Source organism: Rhamphochromis longiceps, linkage group LG11 (genome assembly GCF_057381845.1).
Source record: "Rhamphochromis longiceps isolate RC_006_pf linkage group LG11, R_longiceps_female_GT1.1, whole genome shotgun sequence".
In the NCBI taxonomy this organism is placed as follows: Eukaryota; Metazoa; Chordata; class Actinopteri; order Cichliformes; family Cichlidae; genus Rhamphochromis; species Rhamphochromis longiceps.
Window position 1 is genome coordinate 22,972,473 of NC_140567.1, and position 20,746 is coordinate 22,993,218.

Here is a 20,746-nt window from a genome sequence, read left to right on the forward strand (position 1 = left end):
GGACAGAGAGTAGACCAAAAGAATAAATAAGAGGAAGAAATCAGTGTGGAGAAGGAGGAGGATGAGACAGAAGTGATGCAAGCCAAAATGAAACGGATAGAAATGACAGGAAGCAAGAGACTGAGACGGTCCAACAAATCTGCAGAGAGTATCAAAGATGGATGGAGCAATGAGAGGAGAAATGACAAGAGTGTCGGCGAGAAGGAGGCCAAAGCTCAAAAAGTAGAATAGAAATGAGCGTTGTGTTAACTCTGAAGCTGAGCACGTGTGCAGCAGGTGTGTATTTCTGTGTGAGACCACAAAAACAGAAAGGCATGTGTGACTGTGTGTGTGTGTGTGTGTGTGTGTGTGTGTGTGTGTCTTGGGGATGCAGGTGAGACCCTGGAGGCAAATCTCACCAAAGCTGCTTCCTGCTCAATAGCGACCGTGCAGAATTGGCAATCTATCCACAGGACAGGACACCATCGATCAGGATCCCTCGCTCAGGACACACACGCGCACACACACTCTCCCCTGATCAATATCCCCTCTGTGCACGTGTGTTTGTGTGCGCAGTTATGTGCGACAGCTCTATTACCTGTGCGCTCTAATTACAGCCATAGAAAAGCACTTGAATTTCTAATTAAGAGAACGCTAACGCAAAAAAAGCACATACACACAAGCACAACACTACATTTACTTTTCATACTACCCGTGGTGATTTTTAAAGCCCCTCTGGGGCAGAGAAATGTTTGCTTAGGTGCGCCAGCTGTGGAAGTGTGTGTGCAGGTGTGTGCGTGTATGTGCATGTAATAATAGAATAATAGACGTGTGCTGTGTCAACATGCTGCACCCCCTGCTATACATGTCATTCAGCTCCAGCTTCTTCTGCATTCCTTAGGTCCTGTTTTCCCCACCCAAAAGCCCACTACGCATTTTTCCTTACTCCCTGCTTCTACTCCATCTCCTCCCTTGTTGTTCTCCGCTCTGGATGACGTGAACCCATCCTCCATCTATTTCTTCAGCCTGCATTCTCCCTCCTATTTTTGACTTCTCTCTATCCCATATTACCCCACTCGCTACCCCACACAACCTTGCAACCTTGGGTTGCACCATATGTATGCCAGCAATTACAGAGTTGGTGTGCTGTACTGATGTCAAACTGTCAGCCCTCTTTCTTGCCTCTTCCACCCCCCCTCTCTGGTCCTAGTAGGCTTGGGTACGCCCTAATTACACTCAGCATCCTCCCCTCCTGCCAGCTGCCATGCAGCAGAGTGGTGACAGCACAGGGGCATCATGGGAGCACTGTGGAGCTGTGGGTGTCATAGAACAGAGCGCTGAAGCAGCCTATCGGTGGGAGAAACCTATGGAAGCAACAAAGAGGATTGGCTGGGTCTAGAGGGAGAGGGAAAAGGCACAGAACACACACTCACTGCATTTTGGCACACGTTGGCGGGAATACACACAAACACATGTTCACAAGCACCAGGACATGAAAGTACTTCAGGAGAATAAAACATGCTCTGTCCCTCATGCCACAGGGCTATCAATGACACCCTTCTCAGGACTGGTGCAAGCTTGTGGTTGATAAAGAAAAATCTCACAGAGGAGCAGAATCAAAAATAACATGCTGGGTTCTTCAGTGAAGAACTTGAAAAGACCAACATTTATCCCTTTATAATCACAGGAAATCAAATGCGGAATTGAAAGACTGAACATAGCTGACATGCTGCGGATGTGTCCATGTAAATGTGTGCAGACAAAGGCAAAAGTGTGCGTGTGCGATAATAATGAAATGCAGGGAGTTCACTGTGGCAGAGACCTTTGATCCTTTAATATGAGAGAATAATTAAAGGAGCAACAATCTTGCAACACAGCTTCAGGAATACAGAAAGGATACTTGATCACGCACAGCAGCTGCATGCTATGCATCTCGAATATACTAGAGCACTTAACGAAAGTACTTCACATAAACACCGGGGATACAAATATTCTGCTATAATGAAAATGCTAATAACATACTTACACTGTACTGTGCATGCCGAATGAATGCAGGAAATGTATATATACAGTCAGAGTACAGTAGGTTAAATAAACAAAGCCCTTAGTAAAAGCTTATTGGTTCCTTCAGGTGACAATAGGAGGCCAGAAGGCTTGGTCTAGCTTCACTCCTTCTTTGGCCAATCACAGCAGGATGACTGTTAACTCTGGGCACTACGCTGACTAGGCACAGCACGCCATGGTCACCCTACCTTGGCTAGGCATAGCGTGACACAGTTTCAGTCTTCATGTTGGATACTGTAGTAACACAGATCTTTGGTGCTTTCAAGAAAGATACGCTTTTAAAGTGTTGTTCCTTTTTCTTTTCTTTGTGCATTGCACGATGGGTGGGAAATCACCTTGATGATGAAAGATGAGTGGGTGCAAGGTGAGTCATTACTCAAAATGAATAACGCAACTTCAATATTCACATACAACCATAATGACTGTCATAGTTTTTAATTATTGTTACTGTTAATGAACATTAACACAAACACTGTACTCTTGACCAGCTACAAACTGTCTTGCGACTCATAACCTTGAAGGGAATGGAAACCCATGGAGTCATATTGGCTTTATTGCACCATAAAATTTAATGCAACTGTACTCTGCTGTAGCATAAACTGTTCCATTAAGTACAGAATTTGCAGTCAGTTTTGACACTGGAGTCGATGATACAAAGTTTCTCAGGCAAACTTACTCATTAGCGAATGAGCTATCTGACAAGCTTGCTTAGCAGGATGCAGAGGCTGAAATATACTGAAATTTGTTTGGGCTTTTGCCTTAATTGGATAGTGGCAGTGGAGGTGGACTGGAAAGCGGGGAAAGAGAGAGGGGAAGACACGCGGCAAAGGATTGGTCGGACTCAAACCCGAGCCGCTGCTTTATGGCCATGCCATACAGCATGTGGTCAGATGCTCACCCATAAACCTGAAATACGGAAAAATATTACCAATGCCCCACCAGCCACAGCAGCTCTGCAATTAGCTCTACCCAATATGTAATCAACCCACAGACTGTATGTAAAAGATGGACTGAACCTCTGAGTCTGAAAAATAATTCCAGTGTTTCTTAAACCACCAAAGTCACCAAAAACAGTCAAAAACAAAACAAACTAACAAACAAAAACAATGAATTGAGCTAATATTTAGGGTGTGGCTACTTATGGATTTTTTTTAAAATTTATGTATATTTTTATTTTGCAAAAAAAAAATATATATATATATATTTTTAGTTTTTTTTTTTTCCATCAACACGTTCACTAAGCACTCCATTTTTATAACGTTTCCCGGCAATTGTTTTAGACTTTAAAGGGTTAAAACGGGAATTTGAAAATGCATCTTTTACATACAGTCTACTTCTAATTTCTATCGGCTTCACAAAGACATACAGTCATGTAAAAATGATTTTTGCATTGCTGCATGTAGTCCTGTATTTTGCCCCCACCGGAATTAAAGTAAGTAGCAGCCAGGTGCTGCTAATCCTGATTTACTGAGCATTAGTCAGGAGTGGTTGTCCCATCAGCCCAAGGTCAGCCCATGCAATGCCCACAGAAACTGTAGGAAAAACCCAAAAAGCAAAGAGCTACATGTCACATGGCAACACAGCTTAGGTCTTTATGTGAAGGCTTTGGAGAGACAACACCAAAGCAGAGATGTTCAGCCAAAACTCTCAGAAACCCAAACACATCATACCATCAACCTCATACCAACTATGAAGCATGGTGGTGGAGGGGTGATTTCGACTTGTTTTGAGGCACAGGGCCAGGGCACTTCACTGTTCTTGAGTCAATCATGAACTCATGATCATGTATACCGAAGTGTTCCAGAGTCAAATGTGAGCACATCTGTCTGACAGCCAAATCTTGGCTGAAATTGGGTCATGTAACAGGATGATAATCCGAAGCACAGCAACAAATCTACAATAAAATGACTGAAGAAGAAAAGAAAAGTGCTGCAATGGCCTAATTAAAGCCAGTTAAAGACTTCAACCTGACTGAAAATCTTTGATGGGACATTAAGAGATCTGTGTATGAACAAATGCCCAAAAACCTCGAAGAACTAAACACCAAAATTCCTTCTCAATGATGTGAGAGACTGATAAAGTCATGCCCAAAATTATTGCTTCAAGTTATTGCTGCTAAATGTCATTCTACAAACTGATTTTTTTCAATATGTTTTGGTACCAAATGATAACAACCAGGCACTGAATCACAATTAACTGCTACTAGAGACAGATTTGATTACAGAAGACATGAAAGATGACTGAAAGTGAGCACAACTAATACCAATACATTTTTCAAGTTAATATGTCTGTTTTGGGAAGACTTTTATAGGACGAGCTGCAATGCAGCTCAACTGATGGAAAGTATGGGAGATTTCATGACAAAGAGAGCCCAAAGACAGTACAGTAGAGAAAAGGGAATGAGCCAGATAACTGAAGAGTCTTTCCTTGAGGTCTGCAAAGCTTCAGTTAACTCCTACTCTACAGGCTATCCTATTTTCAAAAGGAAATTGTGGAGATTCTCAGTCAGCTGGGTCATGGTAGGTTATATCTAAAATGAACTTCTTCAGTTCTATCTAACTGGTTTGGAGGATGCCTGGGAGTCCTTCCCAGTCAGTAACAACTGAAGAAGCCTGAGAGGTGAAACTTCTTGAAGAAACTCAAGCAGATTGAGCAGTACTTTGATACTCAATACTTTTTGTTAGAATTTGGTTCTAACCTTGCTGTTCACCATGTCCCTTTCTCCCAGTCGATTACTCTTTACATAAACGTAAAAGAAAACAGAATGAGGGCCCCTCCACCCCCCGTTCCCAAAGCCGTGCCCCCCTCCATGCTCACACAAAGCCTTACTGTGTCCAGAGCCCAAACACCAATGTTGTGTCTAACCTGGTGCTTACTCCCCTCAACGCACACAAACAAGGATGTCACCCCCCCACCTCTGACCATCTGGGCCCCCCCCCCCACGACCCCGCCTGCCCAGCTGGCTCAGAAATCCTTAAACAACCCTCCTACCACCCCACATCCTCAACACTCTGCAAACCCCACCTCTTTAGATTCTCAGTGTCATCAAACTGTGGCCAAACACTGATCAACCACTCCTCACAGAGAGGAAAGAGAGACTTAAGGGAAATAAGCTGCCGTGCTTATCTACCCTTTCCTGTCTGGTATGCCTCTACACAAGTGTGTATGCATTTGTGTGTCTCTGCTTTGTTCAAGGTCAGCAGGAAGTGTTGCTCTCCTCTCCACCAGACCTTTTGCTTTTCTACAAACTCCCAATCTCCAAATGTGAGTGCTGCGCGAACTTTCCTGCTACATTTTCCCCCTCCTGTCTCTGTCTGTTTTATCTTCATATGCAAGTTCTGAGCACTTTTGCATTAATATGCATTAGGATCTAGGTGGCTTTCCACCACTGCTCAACATTTCCCAGGAAATTCCTGTGTCATCACCCAGGCAAAAAACCTCCGTCCTCAAAAGGATATGTGTGTCCACATGTTCAAATACACTGCATTGTGCTTTAATATGAGTATGTAAGCGCTTATAATGATGGCTGTGGGTGTGCATATGTGAGTAAACTAGATGAAGTGATTGGTTGCACCTTTCCTGCCCTCCAGGCTCTATTAAATGACCAGAAGGCACAGGGTATTCATACCTCTTCACTTCTCATTCAAACTGTGTGAATCAGCAGGTTGCCTCATGGAACCACATTCGCTATCAATTCCCAGACACTGATAAAATACACAGATACACAAACACACAGCCTTGCTGCTTCAGGCCTAAAGGACTCTCAGCCTTAGGTAAAGACAGAGTCTATTTTCTGCCTGTTACGGCAAAGGTTCTCTTCAGTTTGTGTATATGTGTCTGTTCTATGAGACTCAGCAGCACAACAGGATGCATAGCTATGGCCAGCAGAGCTGAAGAAAATTGCCCAATTCAGGCCCAGAGGACCCATCAGTATGGAAACCAATTCATCGGAGCCATTTTGATATGGCAGGATGTCTGCAGAAACCATCATCCCCTTCTGTGACAGACCTCTCTCATACACGGGCACAACTCGCCATGTGTGGTCCAGTCTGATCCAAAAATAAGCTTTCCAGTGATTTTTTTCCTTTGAGGTATGAAATTACGGTCTACAGCATAAATGGCCAAGAGTGCAGTCTGGCAGTCTATGGGTCCTTTTTCTTTTTAATTTTCACCAATTGGCCAGAAACAGTGTATGGCGAAATGTTGCCTCACTATACCCACCAGCGCTGCAGCAGCTAAAAGTCTGGCTCCACTCTCTCACCTTCCCTGAGCGGTAGCGGCCACACTTTTAAGATTAGTGTAAGGGAGAAAAGAGGCAGAAGGCGAAGAGTTTGAGCTCTCGTGAAGAGAAGAGTGATGGTGAAAGTGTGCGCGCGCACGGCTAAAAAAAAAAAAAAAAAATGTGCACGGGACGAGAGCAGAGTGCATGGACGAAAAGGGGGTGTACAAAGGGGGGTAAATAAGGTCAGTCGTGCCGTTGCTAGGACAACCACCAATCTGGAGCTGGGACTGGTTCCAAGCCAACGCCCCACCCATCCATCCGTCGTTCTAGCCGTCCTTTTCCTGCATCTCTCGGTCGGACAGCCTAAACCTCAGAGTAATGAGTGCTCTCCATGTTTCTGCAGTCTAAATGGAGCTGCAGAATAAATACAGGGCTGATTTGTACAGGTGCCAGGCTCAGACACATAAACTAGCTACAGTACCTCACCGCCAAGACGCTGACAGGAATGACATATGACGAGAGGTGGGGAACAATGACAACTATGATGGGTGGACACCAAGACCAATGATTCAAACTATTTATAATATCTATCAAAGCGTATTGCTACAAAGTGGCAGCTGGGCTCATCTGCTGTGTCAACATCATGTGTCTAATATTTATGTATTGCTGGCTGGGCCCTTTGGATTTGCACAGTTCCAGAGCAGACAGATCCATCTATATTCAGAAACCGTCATGCTAAAGTTGAGTAAATGGACTATAAAAAGGTTTGTTATACAGAGTTGCCAGTGTTGCCATGCCAATAGACTGTACGGTGCATTGTAAAAGGGCACATTGGCAAGCTTCTTAACAGTTAAAAAAAAAAACAAGAAAAAGTATCTGTTAGTCTGCTTTATACACATGTGTTTAAAATGGAAACAATAGTCAGAATGACTCCATAGTTGGATCGTCACTGTCCGCATCCATAGGCTGTCATACATTCTGAGTTTCTGTCTGTCCTTTGAATGATAAAACGAGGATTTGACAACTCTGAAGGTGAAGGCTGCTTTGAAATTTTATAGAAAGGTTCTGTTTCTGTGCCACTTTTATGAAACTCAAATGCTCTAAATTGGCATTCAATCAAATGTGACCCATTTTTGTAGCAGTATTTGGAGTGAATGTGTTTTTTTTTGTGATGATGTCTGCTGTTGGTGCCATTTCTCATGTTGCATAAACGAACATTGTTAAACCAATATTTTGTAATTTTTTTTACTGACTTCTTCTCTTCCATTCAGTCTTTGTAGTATACCCTCTACACTCTCATCTATTATTTAACTATACTTAACTACACTTACATGAGCCCCGGGTCTTTCAGCCCACCTGTGTAAGTGGGTTAAGGAGGACATGCAAGCGACACCCCATAGACACACATTTGCTCAGATGCACTCAATATAGTGAAAAGGGCGCTCATAAAGCACATACACTCAGCCAATAAATCAGACTTGGCTTTAAGAATCCATCATTTACTAAGTAGGTCACAGTTCTGATGCTGTAGACACTCTTTCCCATTTGTGTACTCTGTTTTTTCCCCTCCCTCGCCATGATGAGAAGGTCAATGCTGGATAGGCAGCCTAGTCCATTTATCCCAGGTGTGCATTCCTTCTCACTTTCCCAGTGTCTGATTATTTGGTGGTTGTTACCTTAGGAATGGCCAGTTGGAGGCCTAGAGCTGTCTTTCTGTCTGTCACTCACACACATGCACACACACACATACATACACAGTTAAGACATGTCAAGGAAACCTGCTCTAATACAACCAACAGGCTTGAATAATTTAAACAGAGGGAAGGAGAGGAAGGGAGACGATGGAGAGAGAAGGATTGGAGAGGCATACGAGTTAAGGAGTAAATAGAGTGAGCTGGTCCCTTTCAGTCTCTGTCTCCCGGTGAACTTATTTAGAAACTTCTATTCTTGGTTTCACTCTCATCTTCTGTCTTTCACCCCATCTTAAGCAGGTCTCATTTCCTTCACCAGTCAGTGTGTCTACACCTTCTTCACCATTCCTCTTCCTCCGAATGCTTCTTCCATCCTCGTTTTACCCACTTTGCCCTCCCTCCCTCTCTGTTTATCTAAGCACTTTCACGGTCACTGCTTTGGAATCCCAGGAGTCTAAACTGCCCCCTTCCCTCTCCCTTCCCACCATCACAGCCGATCCACGCTTCTCTCTCCCTCTCCATCTTTTTCTGTCACAACGGTTAAGATTCATATCGCTCTGTGTGTCGGGGGTATGGAGGGTCCCCTTTATTTCCCCTCAAGGCAGCCAGCTTTGTCCTGTTCTAGTCACGCACAGCCACCCACCCTGCCCCACCCTGCCCCTCACACTCATGAACACATATTCCCACCAGGGGTAGGACACTTACAGAGCCCGATACAATCAAAAGAGCCGAGAACAAAAATACTACATTATTGCCAAGTCTGCATGGGGTTTCGGCTAGGGTTTGGATAAGACTGTTGAATATGTTTTATTAAACTGAGCATATACAGCATTTTTAGCTCAAGTACATGAGCTCGAGAGTGTGAAATAAAAATTTATACTCTTGACACTTAGCTTGATTTAAAAGTCTGCCTTGAAGCCGGATGCCTCTGAATTTCTTAGAGGGGCCAGTTGTGTTCCACAACACTGATGAAAGGTTCAGACACAATAAGAGGAGGGGTGGTGGTGGTGGTGGTGAGGATTTAGGAGCAGAAAGGAAGGAAATGGTGAGGGTCAAGAGAAGCGGTGCAGACGCCAGGCTAACGTGGTGCTAATAACAGCCTGGCATTGGACTGGGATTAACTGATTAATTTGGGATTAAAGATGACTGGTCGCTACTTTAAGTAATGAACCAGAATGACCCAAAATTACAAGATTAACACACAGGAGGCATGGTATGTGTGACTGTGGGTGAGTGTTCTTTGTTTCTTAACAGCAAAGCGACACGCGCTGCGACAAATACTACAAAAACTCACTTGTTTAGGTGTTAATTATGAACCTTTGATGAAGAACAACAAGGCCCTCACCAAATTTCCATTCTGCAGGCAAATCCATCACATCGATAAATGCAATAAACAAACGCAGCGAGTGAGTGATTTTGCGGCTTTTATGACTAGGCATTTGTCACCGGGTGTATTTTAGGGGAACGCACAGATTAAGTCTGCGATCATAAACGCGCAGCATCTGCTACAGTGTTTTGAGAAGCGCACCGTGCACAAGAACTCCATTTCCAGCTGAATAGGGGAGCAATGAGATTCATGAGTTCTACTGCTACAAGGCCACAACTATGGAGATTTGGGACAAAGCTATTTCCATCCATTCAGCACAAAACGCAACCACCATTCCCGATACTCCTAGACTATCAACGATTCAAAAAAATAAAAGTTTACTTAAAGGATTAAAGAAAACACAAGTTAAGCCCTTAAAAAACTAAGTGGCGGATAAAGCATAACTAAAATTGAGCTGGTTTTCACAGTATTTCCCCCCCCACGCTATGCACAGTAACACAACATGGCGAGATACCAAACTAATAACACACAGATTATTAAGAGATACATATGTGCTTGTGCACATTTAAAAAGTGAACACAGTAGGGGGTTAACCGATGGCAATTATATAGCTACAATTACATAGCAGAGTTGATCAAATAAGGAATTCTGAAAAATAAAGCCCACATTTCCTTGAACTCATAAATAAAAGATCTCATTGGAACAAAATGTTGAGGAAAGAGGTGGAAAAAAGGAACAAGGGAGAGAAAAATAGCAGTCAGAGTACCAGGAGACAAGCATCAAGCTGTGCATCACTGCACCCCCCCTCCCCCCCAAAAAAATCATGTGGTACAGGTTATTGCAACAACAAAAGCAAATCTTGTCTGCATGCACGCACATGCCCCCCCCCCAAAAACAAACAAACAAACAACAAAACAAAACAGAACAAAAACCATATCTTCATCTTAGTGAAGTCCTCAAAGAATTGCTGGTGTTTATTTCTTTAATAAGCATGTGTTATTATATTATGTCTCGGTGGCAATCAGGTAAAGACTGTAGCGCAAACTGAAAGCAGCGTCAGGTCTAAACGCAGCGTGGTCCCTACGTGGCTTCTCCCCAGAGTCCGAGCATCCATGAGCGAGCGTATATGCAGGCAGGGTGACGGTAGCGTGTGTGAGCCTCTCTACGACACCTGTATACATGGCTGCGTCACGGTGAGTGTGTGAGTAAGCCCCTGTGTGTGTGTGTGTGTGTGTGTGTGTGTGTGTGTGTGTGTGTGTGTGTGTGTGTGTGTGTGTGGAGGGAGGGGTGGAGAGAGGGTTTGCTCCTCACGCCTTCTTGTGACAGTGATAGTAATACCTGCTGACATCCTTTCTTCCCTCTCTCCCTCTCTCCTCATCCCTCCATCCCTGGGGGCCTCCCTGAGCTGTTTTGGGAGTTGAAATCTGTTGACTCTTTCACTACCATCGTCTCCTTAACGCACTCTCTATCCCTCACTTTTCTCCACTGCAGGTCTAATGTTTTTACCATCTCTCGGGGCTGACGAAAAAAAAAAATGAAGCAGGCAAGGCAGCGTGTATATTCATTTGTGGTGTGTGTGGCAGCGCAAAGAGAAACAGAAGCGAAATGTTTCTGCACGTGTTTTACATCACTGGGGGGAGCGCTGCACAGTATGCTGTGCTACCACACTTCTGGGAGGCAATACCAAAATAATATTAGTTTTTGTTCCACCATGGAAAAGTCTCCTAAAAATAAATAAATTAATAATACAGAAGAGTCATAATATCAACACAGCACAACATTTGTCATGTGATCTATCTGGAAATCTCAAAGGACGGGATAAAAAGCGGCTTTAGGAAATAGGAATACTTGTGTATGTGTAGCTGAAAGTGTTACTCGAAACTTTTCTGTAACAACTATAAAAAGAGAGCAAAAATGAAACATACACCCCATAAGTACACACACATGTTCACACCCCTTTACATATCTTTTTAAATCTAAGGATTTCTTTGTTGTGTGTAGATAAAGTGTACACAGCCACACCTATAGCTTTAAAAAAAAAAAAAAAATCCTTTATACACACCACCAGAATACATAATTGCTAATACTTATCAAAAAGCTGCGAGTTAGCAGCTTGCACAAAACATTCCCCGTAATCAGAATATGGGAATTTATGCTATTCTGTGCTTTTAAGCATTTTCCTCACACATTCTGTAACAGAATTCATTTTTATATAAAAGAAAATTATTTTAAATCCTCCATTATACACCCCCCACGACAGAACGCCAGAGTGCCTTATTATTATTACATCAAGCACATTTATGATATTTCCCCAAATCGTAATAAATGTAGCTTAAAAGCACCACTTCGCAGACACTTTGTGACACGTGAAAGAGAGGATTTAAACCTGAGACAGATTTGTGGGGCTCTTTACTTTAATCCAGTGACACACTGCAGCGTTAAAATCAAACACATGAATATTAAGACTTTTAAAAAGACATCAAGCCCATAGACCTCTACTCCTCTACTGGTTATGTGACACATGAGAGAAGCACTCCTGAAGTCGCAGATTTATGATGAAAACACAAAAGTTGTCCGCTAACAAGGCAAAAAGTTAGAGTTTTGCAAGAAAAATGGCTGTCCTGTCTGCACCTGATGACTGTGACTCTCAATTAGTGACCAAAACAAGTGAGTCATTGCACGGAAATACGCACAAAGCACAGCTTTCACACACAAAAGCAGGAGCAATTTCTAGGAAACTGGCTTGGAGATTCTGTGTGAACATCTAAGCAATTATCAAGAAACACTTCTGGAGTGAATGTACTTAAGCATCCTTAAAGAATATAGAGATATGATGGCAAACATGTCTCAGTGCCCTCCTGGTAGTGAGGACCTTGTCTGGTACAATAATCCTGATTCCAGCTACAGCCTTTTGCTTTGCCTCGGTCAATACTAATTCAATTTCTGTCAGCGGGAATTCCCAAGTTGCCTCTTGGCAGGATCTCTGAGCCGAGAGAAAGAGTACAGCGAGAGGCTATAGGTACATGCGGACGCGTTTCTGCCTGCACGCGTAATAAAATGAGAATGAAATATTCGAAAATGCACATATGGGCCAAACAGCGAGCAGATTGCTTTGTTTTGGTCAAGCTCAGAGTGACGGCGTTTCCCACAGTTTACAAATTCTTGCGTGCCAATTTAATTGGCGTTTTGTACGTCAAAGGACTACACAGCTCGCCTGACACTTACAACAATGACATCTCATTGTGTGTCGTGAATGAATGAATGCGCTCCTGCTCAGTGCTCACCAACAGCCCTTTACCACCATAACCACCCTCTTCACACACATGCGCCACAGCAGCCATTTTGTGCCAAAGCTGGGCTGCACCGTGCCAACTGAGCTGCAGACATCACTGAACCTCATTTCATTCCACAGCTGTTCCACCCCACTTGGAGACATTCACACAATGCAACTTATTACAGCTTAATGCAACCTAATATTGATGTATGTGTGTACACAGAGAAACAGGGCAGCGTGGGGAGAGAAATTGGGAAAGAGATGGGTCCATATGCAGTCTAGCGATAATGCAAGAAGCCGGCGATAATATCTGGGTGTTAAATTGGTATCGATTGACTAAATATCCTGACCAGGAGGAGAGAGCGGCCGTCCTTTCATGCTTGTACACCATGTCTGCTCCGACTGCTCCAAGCTGCACTGTGACTATCTGATCCATTTTAATACAGACATCCTCACTGCTAGGCCCCAAACCTCATTTTCAGCACAGTGTGCTCGAGTCTTCCTATGCATGTGTATCTCAGCGTTCACTTCAAATGCAAAGATTAGTTTTGTCGTGCAACGATTATGCTGGTTTCATTCTAAGGTATATCACTAAACAGTGAAATAGAGGATTACTGATTTCACACAGATGTACACATGAAAGGTGAGGGAAGCAGTGTGGTAGATACCTCTAAATATTTCTGGAAAGACTTGCTGGAGATAGTTAGGCCATGTGGCATTTCAAAGTTGCACAATACTCTTATTTGCAAGCCCCACCTTAAAAAAAGCCAAGCATCCACAGACAATATTACGCCTTTTTCCTCGAACACTTTAGTCACACCTAAAATCAACTAACGAGTGGAAACAAAACAATGACCTATTTAGATGCGAGGCTGTTGGTAAATGTTCCCACAGCTACATACTGCTGACCGGAACAGACGATTTTTCCTGTTAAACCATTTTCACTACTTGCTGTGAGATGAAGGGAAGTTTGGAGAAAAGTAAAAAAAAAAAAAAAAAAAAAAAAAAAGAGACAAAAGCACCTCCAACCCCCCCCCAAAAAAGAAAAACAACCCAGATGAATTATGTGCAAGATCAGAAATGAATCAAAGCCTTGAGTGGTTTAATGGGGCTGGGTATCCTCGTGCATTTCTGGGTTTTGTTTTTCCAGAACTTACACTTATCACACTGCATCTCTTCAAGGAAACAAAGACTTCCCTTTTACGCTAACCAGCCAGTAAGAGCCACAAGCTTGCACGCACAGACACACACACAGGCACGCACACACCTCTGACAGAGCTATTGTTCCAGTGAAATGAACTTCAACCAACAACAACGACGACACCCAACGTCAATTCTCAGGCATTCAAATCACTAAAAATCACTGCCTTGCATTGTTTTCTGACAGAGATGAAGAAGCTCGAGTGTACACAGAAGTTAACTCAACCACAGTTTACCTCCAGATAATAGACTCGATACCACAAACAAACAGACAAAGCGCATTTACAAAGACAGATAACGCACACAATTGCACTCGCAAAGGCGGTTCTATATCTGCACAGACCACAGCGCAGCGGCGAAGTCAGACAATAGGCACTGACACGGAGAAGGGAGAGAGACACTGATGCAGCTATGACAGATGAGAAAGAGAGAGAGACATGAAGTGATATTCAGAGAACGAGGAAGAGAGTGTGTGTGTGTGTGTGTGTGTGTGTGGTGTGTGTGTGTGTGAGAGAGTGAGTGAGAGAGAGGGGGACTGCTTTGTTAGCAGGACCGGGAATAAAGTGGTAATTACCTCACTGTGGGTTTGTTGATTATAGTTCAGCCAGGTTCTCCATGTTAATCATTTACCAGGGGAAGATAGAGATTAGTACATAGACAGACACAGAGAGAAGAGAAAGCAATCCGAGGAACGTATTCATTTGCATGTCCAATCTACAGAGGGGTAATAGATGCAGACAGATCGCTGGATGAAGGAATAAAATAACGAGAAGAAAGAAATCAGTCTAAAAGTGCAATCATCATCCTTGACAAGACACAATTACAACTTATCTGCTTTTATTTTACTGTATATTGCATGCGTCTGTTTGTGCAATCCCACAGATCAGTTACGTGTGTGTGTGTACGTGAGTGCAGCTATGGTATGCAGAATGTGATTTACTTTGGTATTTAAACTGGATCATTCACAAGTGCACACAGACGGAAATGATGCATAAACAGAGCAGAGATTACACGGAGGACTTATGAGGGCAGCTTTCAATAAAGATACAGAAAACCAATACAAATATTCATCACCTCATGCCCCGTTTAAACATGCTTCACTGGCTTAGAGCTCACCCTAGGTCTTTGTGTGAGCGGGTGAGAGACGGGGGGAGAAAGAAAGAAAGAAAAAAAAAGAGAGGGAGCGCGAGAGCTCAGAGGGGTCTGGTCTGATGTTTTATAAAGATTAAGTTTGTGTCCAAACTTTCAGAGCGAGTTCAAGTCTGAGCAAGTGAGGATGCAGGTAAGGAAAACTGGTTACGATGTTTCTGTCGCGGGTTTTAAATGTTAATGTCATTTACAATTAAAACTACGCTTGTCTGCCTCTACGCAAATTCAGAAACAAAAAAATTGGGGTGCGGAGAAAGCAAAGGAGCTGGCACGCAGAGACTGAAGCTTGAGCTGTGATCCAGGGGAACTGTTGCAACAAGTTTTCATCCTCTCCGGGCAGATAGGAGGGAAAGCAATAGTACAAGTGAGTGCCAAGAACCAGAAAATGGAGTAGGTGATTAAAGCTCCAGGTATGGGTGACATTTATTCTCGTTACAGATGTATGAGCAGCCCAATCTTTCAAGCCATTTCTTGTCCCCCAAGAAGTGTAATTCAATCCCTAAAGTTTTGATGCTTTGAGTAAACTTCCTGACGGCTCCTGAGCGAATTTATGAGGATGCATGCAGCGCAAAAAGCAGACACAGCTGTATCTGCAAATAGGCTGGTCAACGTGTTTGGCCCAACAGGTTTAAAAGCTCTCCGTGGAACACAAGAAGAAGCTGAATACACCAATAAACCAGTCTGAGCTTGTGGCTCAGGGGGGAGCTAAGGTAAACTGTCAGCACTCACAAATACACACACACTCAAGCTTTGAGCACTGGGGTTATATTATTATACTAACCTTTAACTGCTCCAGGAAGTAAAAAATAATTTCTCTTCTAATAAGGAACTATTGCTCTGAGAGAGACACGGTTATAAAATGGAGAGCGATCGTAAACCGTGTTCATAAAAAATCATAAAAGAGGGCGATCGAACCACTGGAGCCCCACAAAAGAAAGAGGCAGGGGTATCCGATTCTGCAATGTTCAACGCCGACCCCGCAGTCAGTCTATCACTTTCATTTCAGAGCTTCATTTTTCAATATAGGGGGTGCTAAATGTGTGCCAGTTAAAGTGTTTCATTGAGCCTTTGTTACAAGCATATTAGCCAGCAAAGAACAGAGCAGTGAAGCCCTACAGTCTCCACTTCACTGCCCTTGCTTCATTAAAACTATAAATCTAGATGTTGTAGGGAAAGGTGAAGGCCAGAGATGGGATCCTGTCGTTCATATTAAAAAGAGTTCGTTTTTCCACCAGCTACAGTTGTTATAAGCAGCTTAAGCATTTGTTTTAAGCTAGTCTTTAGATGCTTTCCCAGATTCACATGTGACAGGAATAATGTTGCCATGAATACACTCAATCACTTATTGTTAGTTCATGAATGTGCAAAATACAATTTCTTACATTTCCAAAGAAGGTTGGTGCATGGGGTCAAATTTATTATCAATATTTTACCAATAAATCAAGCAAAGCCAGTTCTACACAAAACTATGAACTGTTTTTAGCTTGTAAAGCTATAGTGTTTACAACATTTACAGAGGAATGTTAGTGTGTATCTCAAGTCATGCGTCTGGCAACATGGAGAATGATGATCCAAGATTAACTCTCTTTAAGTCCCGTTTCATCAACTCCAAAAGAAAACGAGGCTTTTCTCTTACTTAGTATACCTCTGGTCACCATCTTTGACCTGCTGCTGGTTTTGTGTCGCCCAGGTAGCCCAAAGATGATGGACTTACCAGAGCCATTTTAGCAAGAATCAAAGCACTGAAACTAAATCTCAGCCACAACAGTGAGCTGAAAGATGTTAAACAAGGCAATGTAGAATGGGAATGGATGAAATAACACAAAGTTATGCTGAAAATGTCAAAAAAAAGAGGTTTTACACGGTTATTAATAACAGTTACACTGTAATCTGTTGCAGCACTGCGGACAAAAAAAAAGCAGGAAGCCAATCGTGGTTATTTTCTGACTGTCTGTGCTCAGAATGTCAGACGCAGTCTTTGGCTCTCTTATTGCTACGTTGATCCAACAAAATCACGGCTCTCGTGTCCCTGTGCTCCTCTTCCCCTCACCTGGCTGCATTTACAGGCCTCAGGACAACTTGGCTGGCTCGTTGGCTGGCAGCTAATAGAAAATATGGTATGGGAAAATGACTGAAGCTCAACTAATCACACAGCCAATATCCATCACTGGGCTGGAGGGAGTTGTGAGACATAAAGAGGAGAAGGAGGAGTGAGGGAGTGCAGACAAAAGATGAAAGGAGAAGGCTGTAACAAGGGAGGTAATGAAGAGAGAGGAGAGGAGAGGAGAGGAGAGGAGAGGAGAGGAGAGGAGAGGAGAGGAGAGGAGAGGAGAGGAAAATCCTTGTGGTAAACCCAGGGGATTCTGGACTTGGTGCAGCATCACGGCACCACTGATAGCTTTGTGATTGGGTGGTGTTGCTGATGAGAGTGATTCTCTGCCACAGTGGGTTACTCTCCACCGTGATGCTGATGGCATTGTGATTGCGTGGTGTTGCAGCAGACTGTGTGGCCATGCCACAGGCTGTGACCATTCATCCCTGAATCTCTGGAGAACAAGAAGGTGCTTCCTAATCCTCAGTGTTTCTGTCCACCACATTTCTGTCAGATCCCAATTACATGACTGAGTTTTCCCCCACATGCACACACCGGGTATAACCTCCACTACAAGAGCCTGCCCCCTAGACAAAGGAGCTCTTGGGGAAATTAATAGTCCCAGGAGTCACATTTCTGTCAGATTTTGAGCATCTACAAATGTAAAATCATAAAGATAAAACAGTTACTGACAGAGCAGTCTCTGTGGCCAACGGCTAAGTAAAAAGGTCGTTCATCTGAAAGAGCGTTTGGGGACTCTGGCCTCTGAGAGAGCAAGAGTCTAGAAAAACGTGTAAGAGAGTCGCGAATGTGTTCTGGTGGGCAGTAGCCCGTCAGGCCCTGCAGGCCTCCCACCTCAAACCTTCAATTAGCAAGCACTGGAACACCTGGATCAGCAGGTGAGCCACACTCTGCCTGGCTAATGGCCCCAATCAACCCATTACACACACACAGCTTCCCCTTACCTGACTACATATTCGCTTATGCACAGCAGCACTTTAGACTTTAATATACACCTGTGTCCTGAGAATGCTATCTAGGGCACTATTCAGAACAAACACTTAGGAAGAAACCCTTACTTCTGCCTTTCTATAAGTAGCATAATCACTAACTCCAAGAAGCAGCAGACAGGTGAAAGCCACGGTTAGAGTGTGGTCAATATGATAAAGATAACTGGCTGCGGCAAGGAGGTGAGATCACTCAGGTCTCTCTCAAGTGGACCGAGGGTTCCACTGTACTCACAGAGTTGAGACTACTTGATTTAAAGGAAACAGCCTGATAGCTTTTGGTGCAGGTTTGACCTGCTTCCCTCCCTACTGCATTTAAGTAAACATTGACGTGAGCTGGTACATAGTTGAGATTCTTTTAAACAACTAAAGCCTGAGTCATTCACAAGGCATCATTAAAGATGTTGTGCAATGGCATGAAAGTGCAAGTTCAGACCAGCTATGTTTATTCTCACCTAAACTGGTAGATTAAACCAAATCTGGACCCCTTAACAGTGAACATTTATTTGGTCACTAGTGATGAAAATAAAACAGCCTTCTCGTTTTGTACCAAGAGAAGCGTCATTACGCGCATAGACTCCCCCTCCTCACCTTGTGTTTGTAGAGTTCCAAAACACGGTGTGCCTTTTGGCCACAACAGCTGATATTATATTGAAGAAGACAATCGTAGCTTTCCAAGCAGGCGGAGTTCCGAGTGTCCACAGCAAGGTGCCCATCCTGGCCGCTGCGGAAAGGTTCTGCACCGGCTGGGAGTGGTGCGCAAAATCAGGTGACGAGACCCGACGCAAAGGAGCTCCGCGAACAACTTTCTTCAGGAGCTTCAGCAACTCATGAACAAACTCACACTTTAGCGTCAACTGCTGCTGCAGCTTCCCATGATGCAACAACGTGAAGTGATGTCCCTCACAAAAAAAAGTTAACAATTACAGGCTGCAAAGAAGGTGTGCACCACCACAGAGAAACGTTGCTGAGCGCGTCTCCACACTGCGCATCGTGGTTTAAGAGTGAGCTCTAGTCACTGTAATGACTTAAAAATAAAAAGACTGACTTTAAAGCTTGGGGATTCGAGTACAGTAATAGGGCAGAATATAAATTTAAACTGTCAGATGGTTTGGCAGCAACAGGCTACGGAACGCTGGAAGGGCGGATGCGCTGGGCCGAGGGCGGTGCCGGGGAAACTTTAGGCCAATCACTCAACAAGGGTGTGGCCATGTTATTGTACTGCAGCGCAAAGTTAAATCCTTGGGAGGTGCGCCCACTGGTGTGGGGAGACAGATTGTCACTGTTCCAGTTTTTCAGGAAAACCTGGGTTCTTCTTAGTGGACCGAATAGTTTCACTTATTCAGTCTCATTACTCAGCAGCAAACACCACTTTTGTTGTTGGGTGTCTGCTCAAAGGTAAGCAGCTGACTGATACAAAAAGAAAGCGTCCTTTGTCCTCTCCTGAAATTTCTTTTCAGTCCTTATTGTACAGCCCCAAGTAGGCCAACACTGTATGGTGAAGTGGTGCATTCAAGTACCCAACACAGGATAACAGCAGGGAGCCACAGCATCTCCGTAACTGGTGTCTGCAAGAGCTACATTTAGTTCAACCACTCTTGGCTGGATGGTGTTTGTGTGTGTGTGTGTATGCTGTGATAAGTATTAATTCTCTGGTTGTTGTCAAACACCCCAGGGGAGGGTGTAGCGACAGTAATCACAACGCCTCCATGGGCGAAAGCCACTGGTGGTCCTCTCTAATTATCTGATTTTCCAAATGTGTGTGTGTGTGTGTGTGTGTGTGTGTGTGTGTGTGTGTGTGTGTGTGTGTGTGTGTGGGTCACACTAACTCAGCTGTTGGTTCAGTGCTATCACTCATCCAAAGTTACATTGATAGCTGTGTGCACATTTGGCTAGTTCCTTTTTTCTTGTCTTGCTTTCTGTGTCTTCTACCATGTGTGTGTCTGTCTCTGTGTGTGTGTGTGGCACTAGGACTCATTAGCTCACTTCCTGGAGGTCCTGATCATTAATTTCCCATGATGCCTCAGTGCTCCTGTGTGGCTAATTTGTCCCTGGTGAGCCAGCGCTCCCTCAGCAAACGTGGACCACAGAGGAGTAACTCACTCTGTGGGGGTCTCTCTCTCTCTTTCTCTCTCTCTGTTTGATTGATCTATAGGACCAGACAGTTCCTCACAAATTTTGCAATAGTGCCAGAGGTTAATAATACTTTGTGAAAATTCATTTTATTCTTCCACTCTTTCTCTGAAAAAATCTTTCTAGTTTTCAATTTGGGAATGTCTTCTGAACATAAGAGTTTAAGGAGCCCTGCAGCTTACTCTTCTTTTGCACACTATAAATTGGCCCACTCCCTCCTTTTACTTGGATTAGACTGGAGAGAAAAATGGTCTCATTTACCTCATGGGACCACCAATTAAAATCGAGAGTTATGATACACTAATTTAAGAGACATGTTGATTGCATAGCTGATTAATTCTGCTACTACTAATCCTTCTTGTAACTCAACAGGCAGGAAAAGAACTTCTGGCAACAACTTTGTGTCCTCGTCTTCCTTAAATCTTGCTTTTCTTCCTCCCTTCTTTCCTATTTAATATTTGTCTCATGTTCTGTCTGTCTGCTATTCATCATTATCAGCACTCTTACCAAAATCCTTTACTTCTTTTTACCCCAGTCTCTATCCATCATCTGTCTCAATCTTCACTTTCATTGATCTTCTCATTACTGGCCAAATATATTTTTTCCTG

General features: G+C 43.5%; 1 protein-coding gene across 2 annotated transcripts in view; it reads right to left on the reverse strand.

Annotated features, from left to right (window-relative positions):
- The window catches only part of efna4 (ephrin A4), a 35,394-nt gene extending 16,259 nt beyond the window's left edge, over positions 1 to 19,135 (reverse strand). For both annotated transcript variants that reach the window (XM_085423003.1, XM_085423001.1), the window contains exon 1: positions 18,597 to 19,135. In XM_085423003.1, coding sequence (XP_085279129.1) covers positions 18,597 to 18,721 — 125 coding nt within the window. In that variant the 5' untranslated portion in view covers positions 18,722 to 19,135. The remainder of the gene's footprint in view (positions 1 to 18,596) is intronic.
- Between the last annotated feature and the right edge of the window lie 1,611 nt (positions 19,136 to 20,746).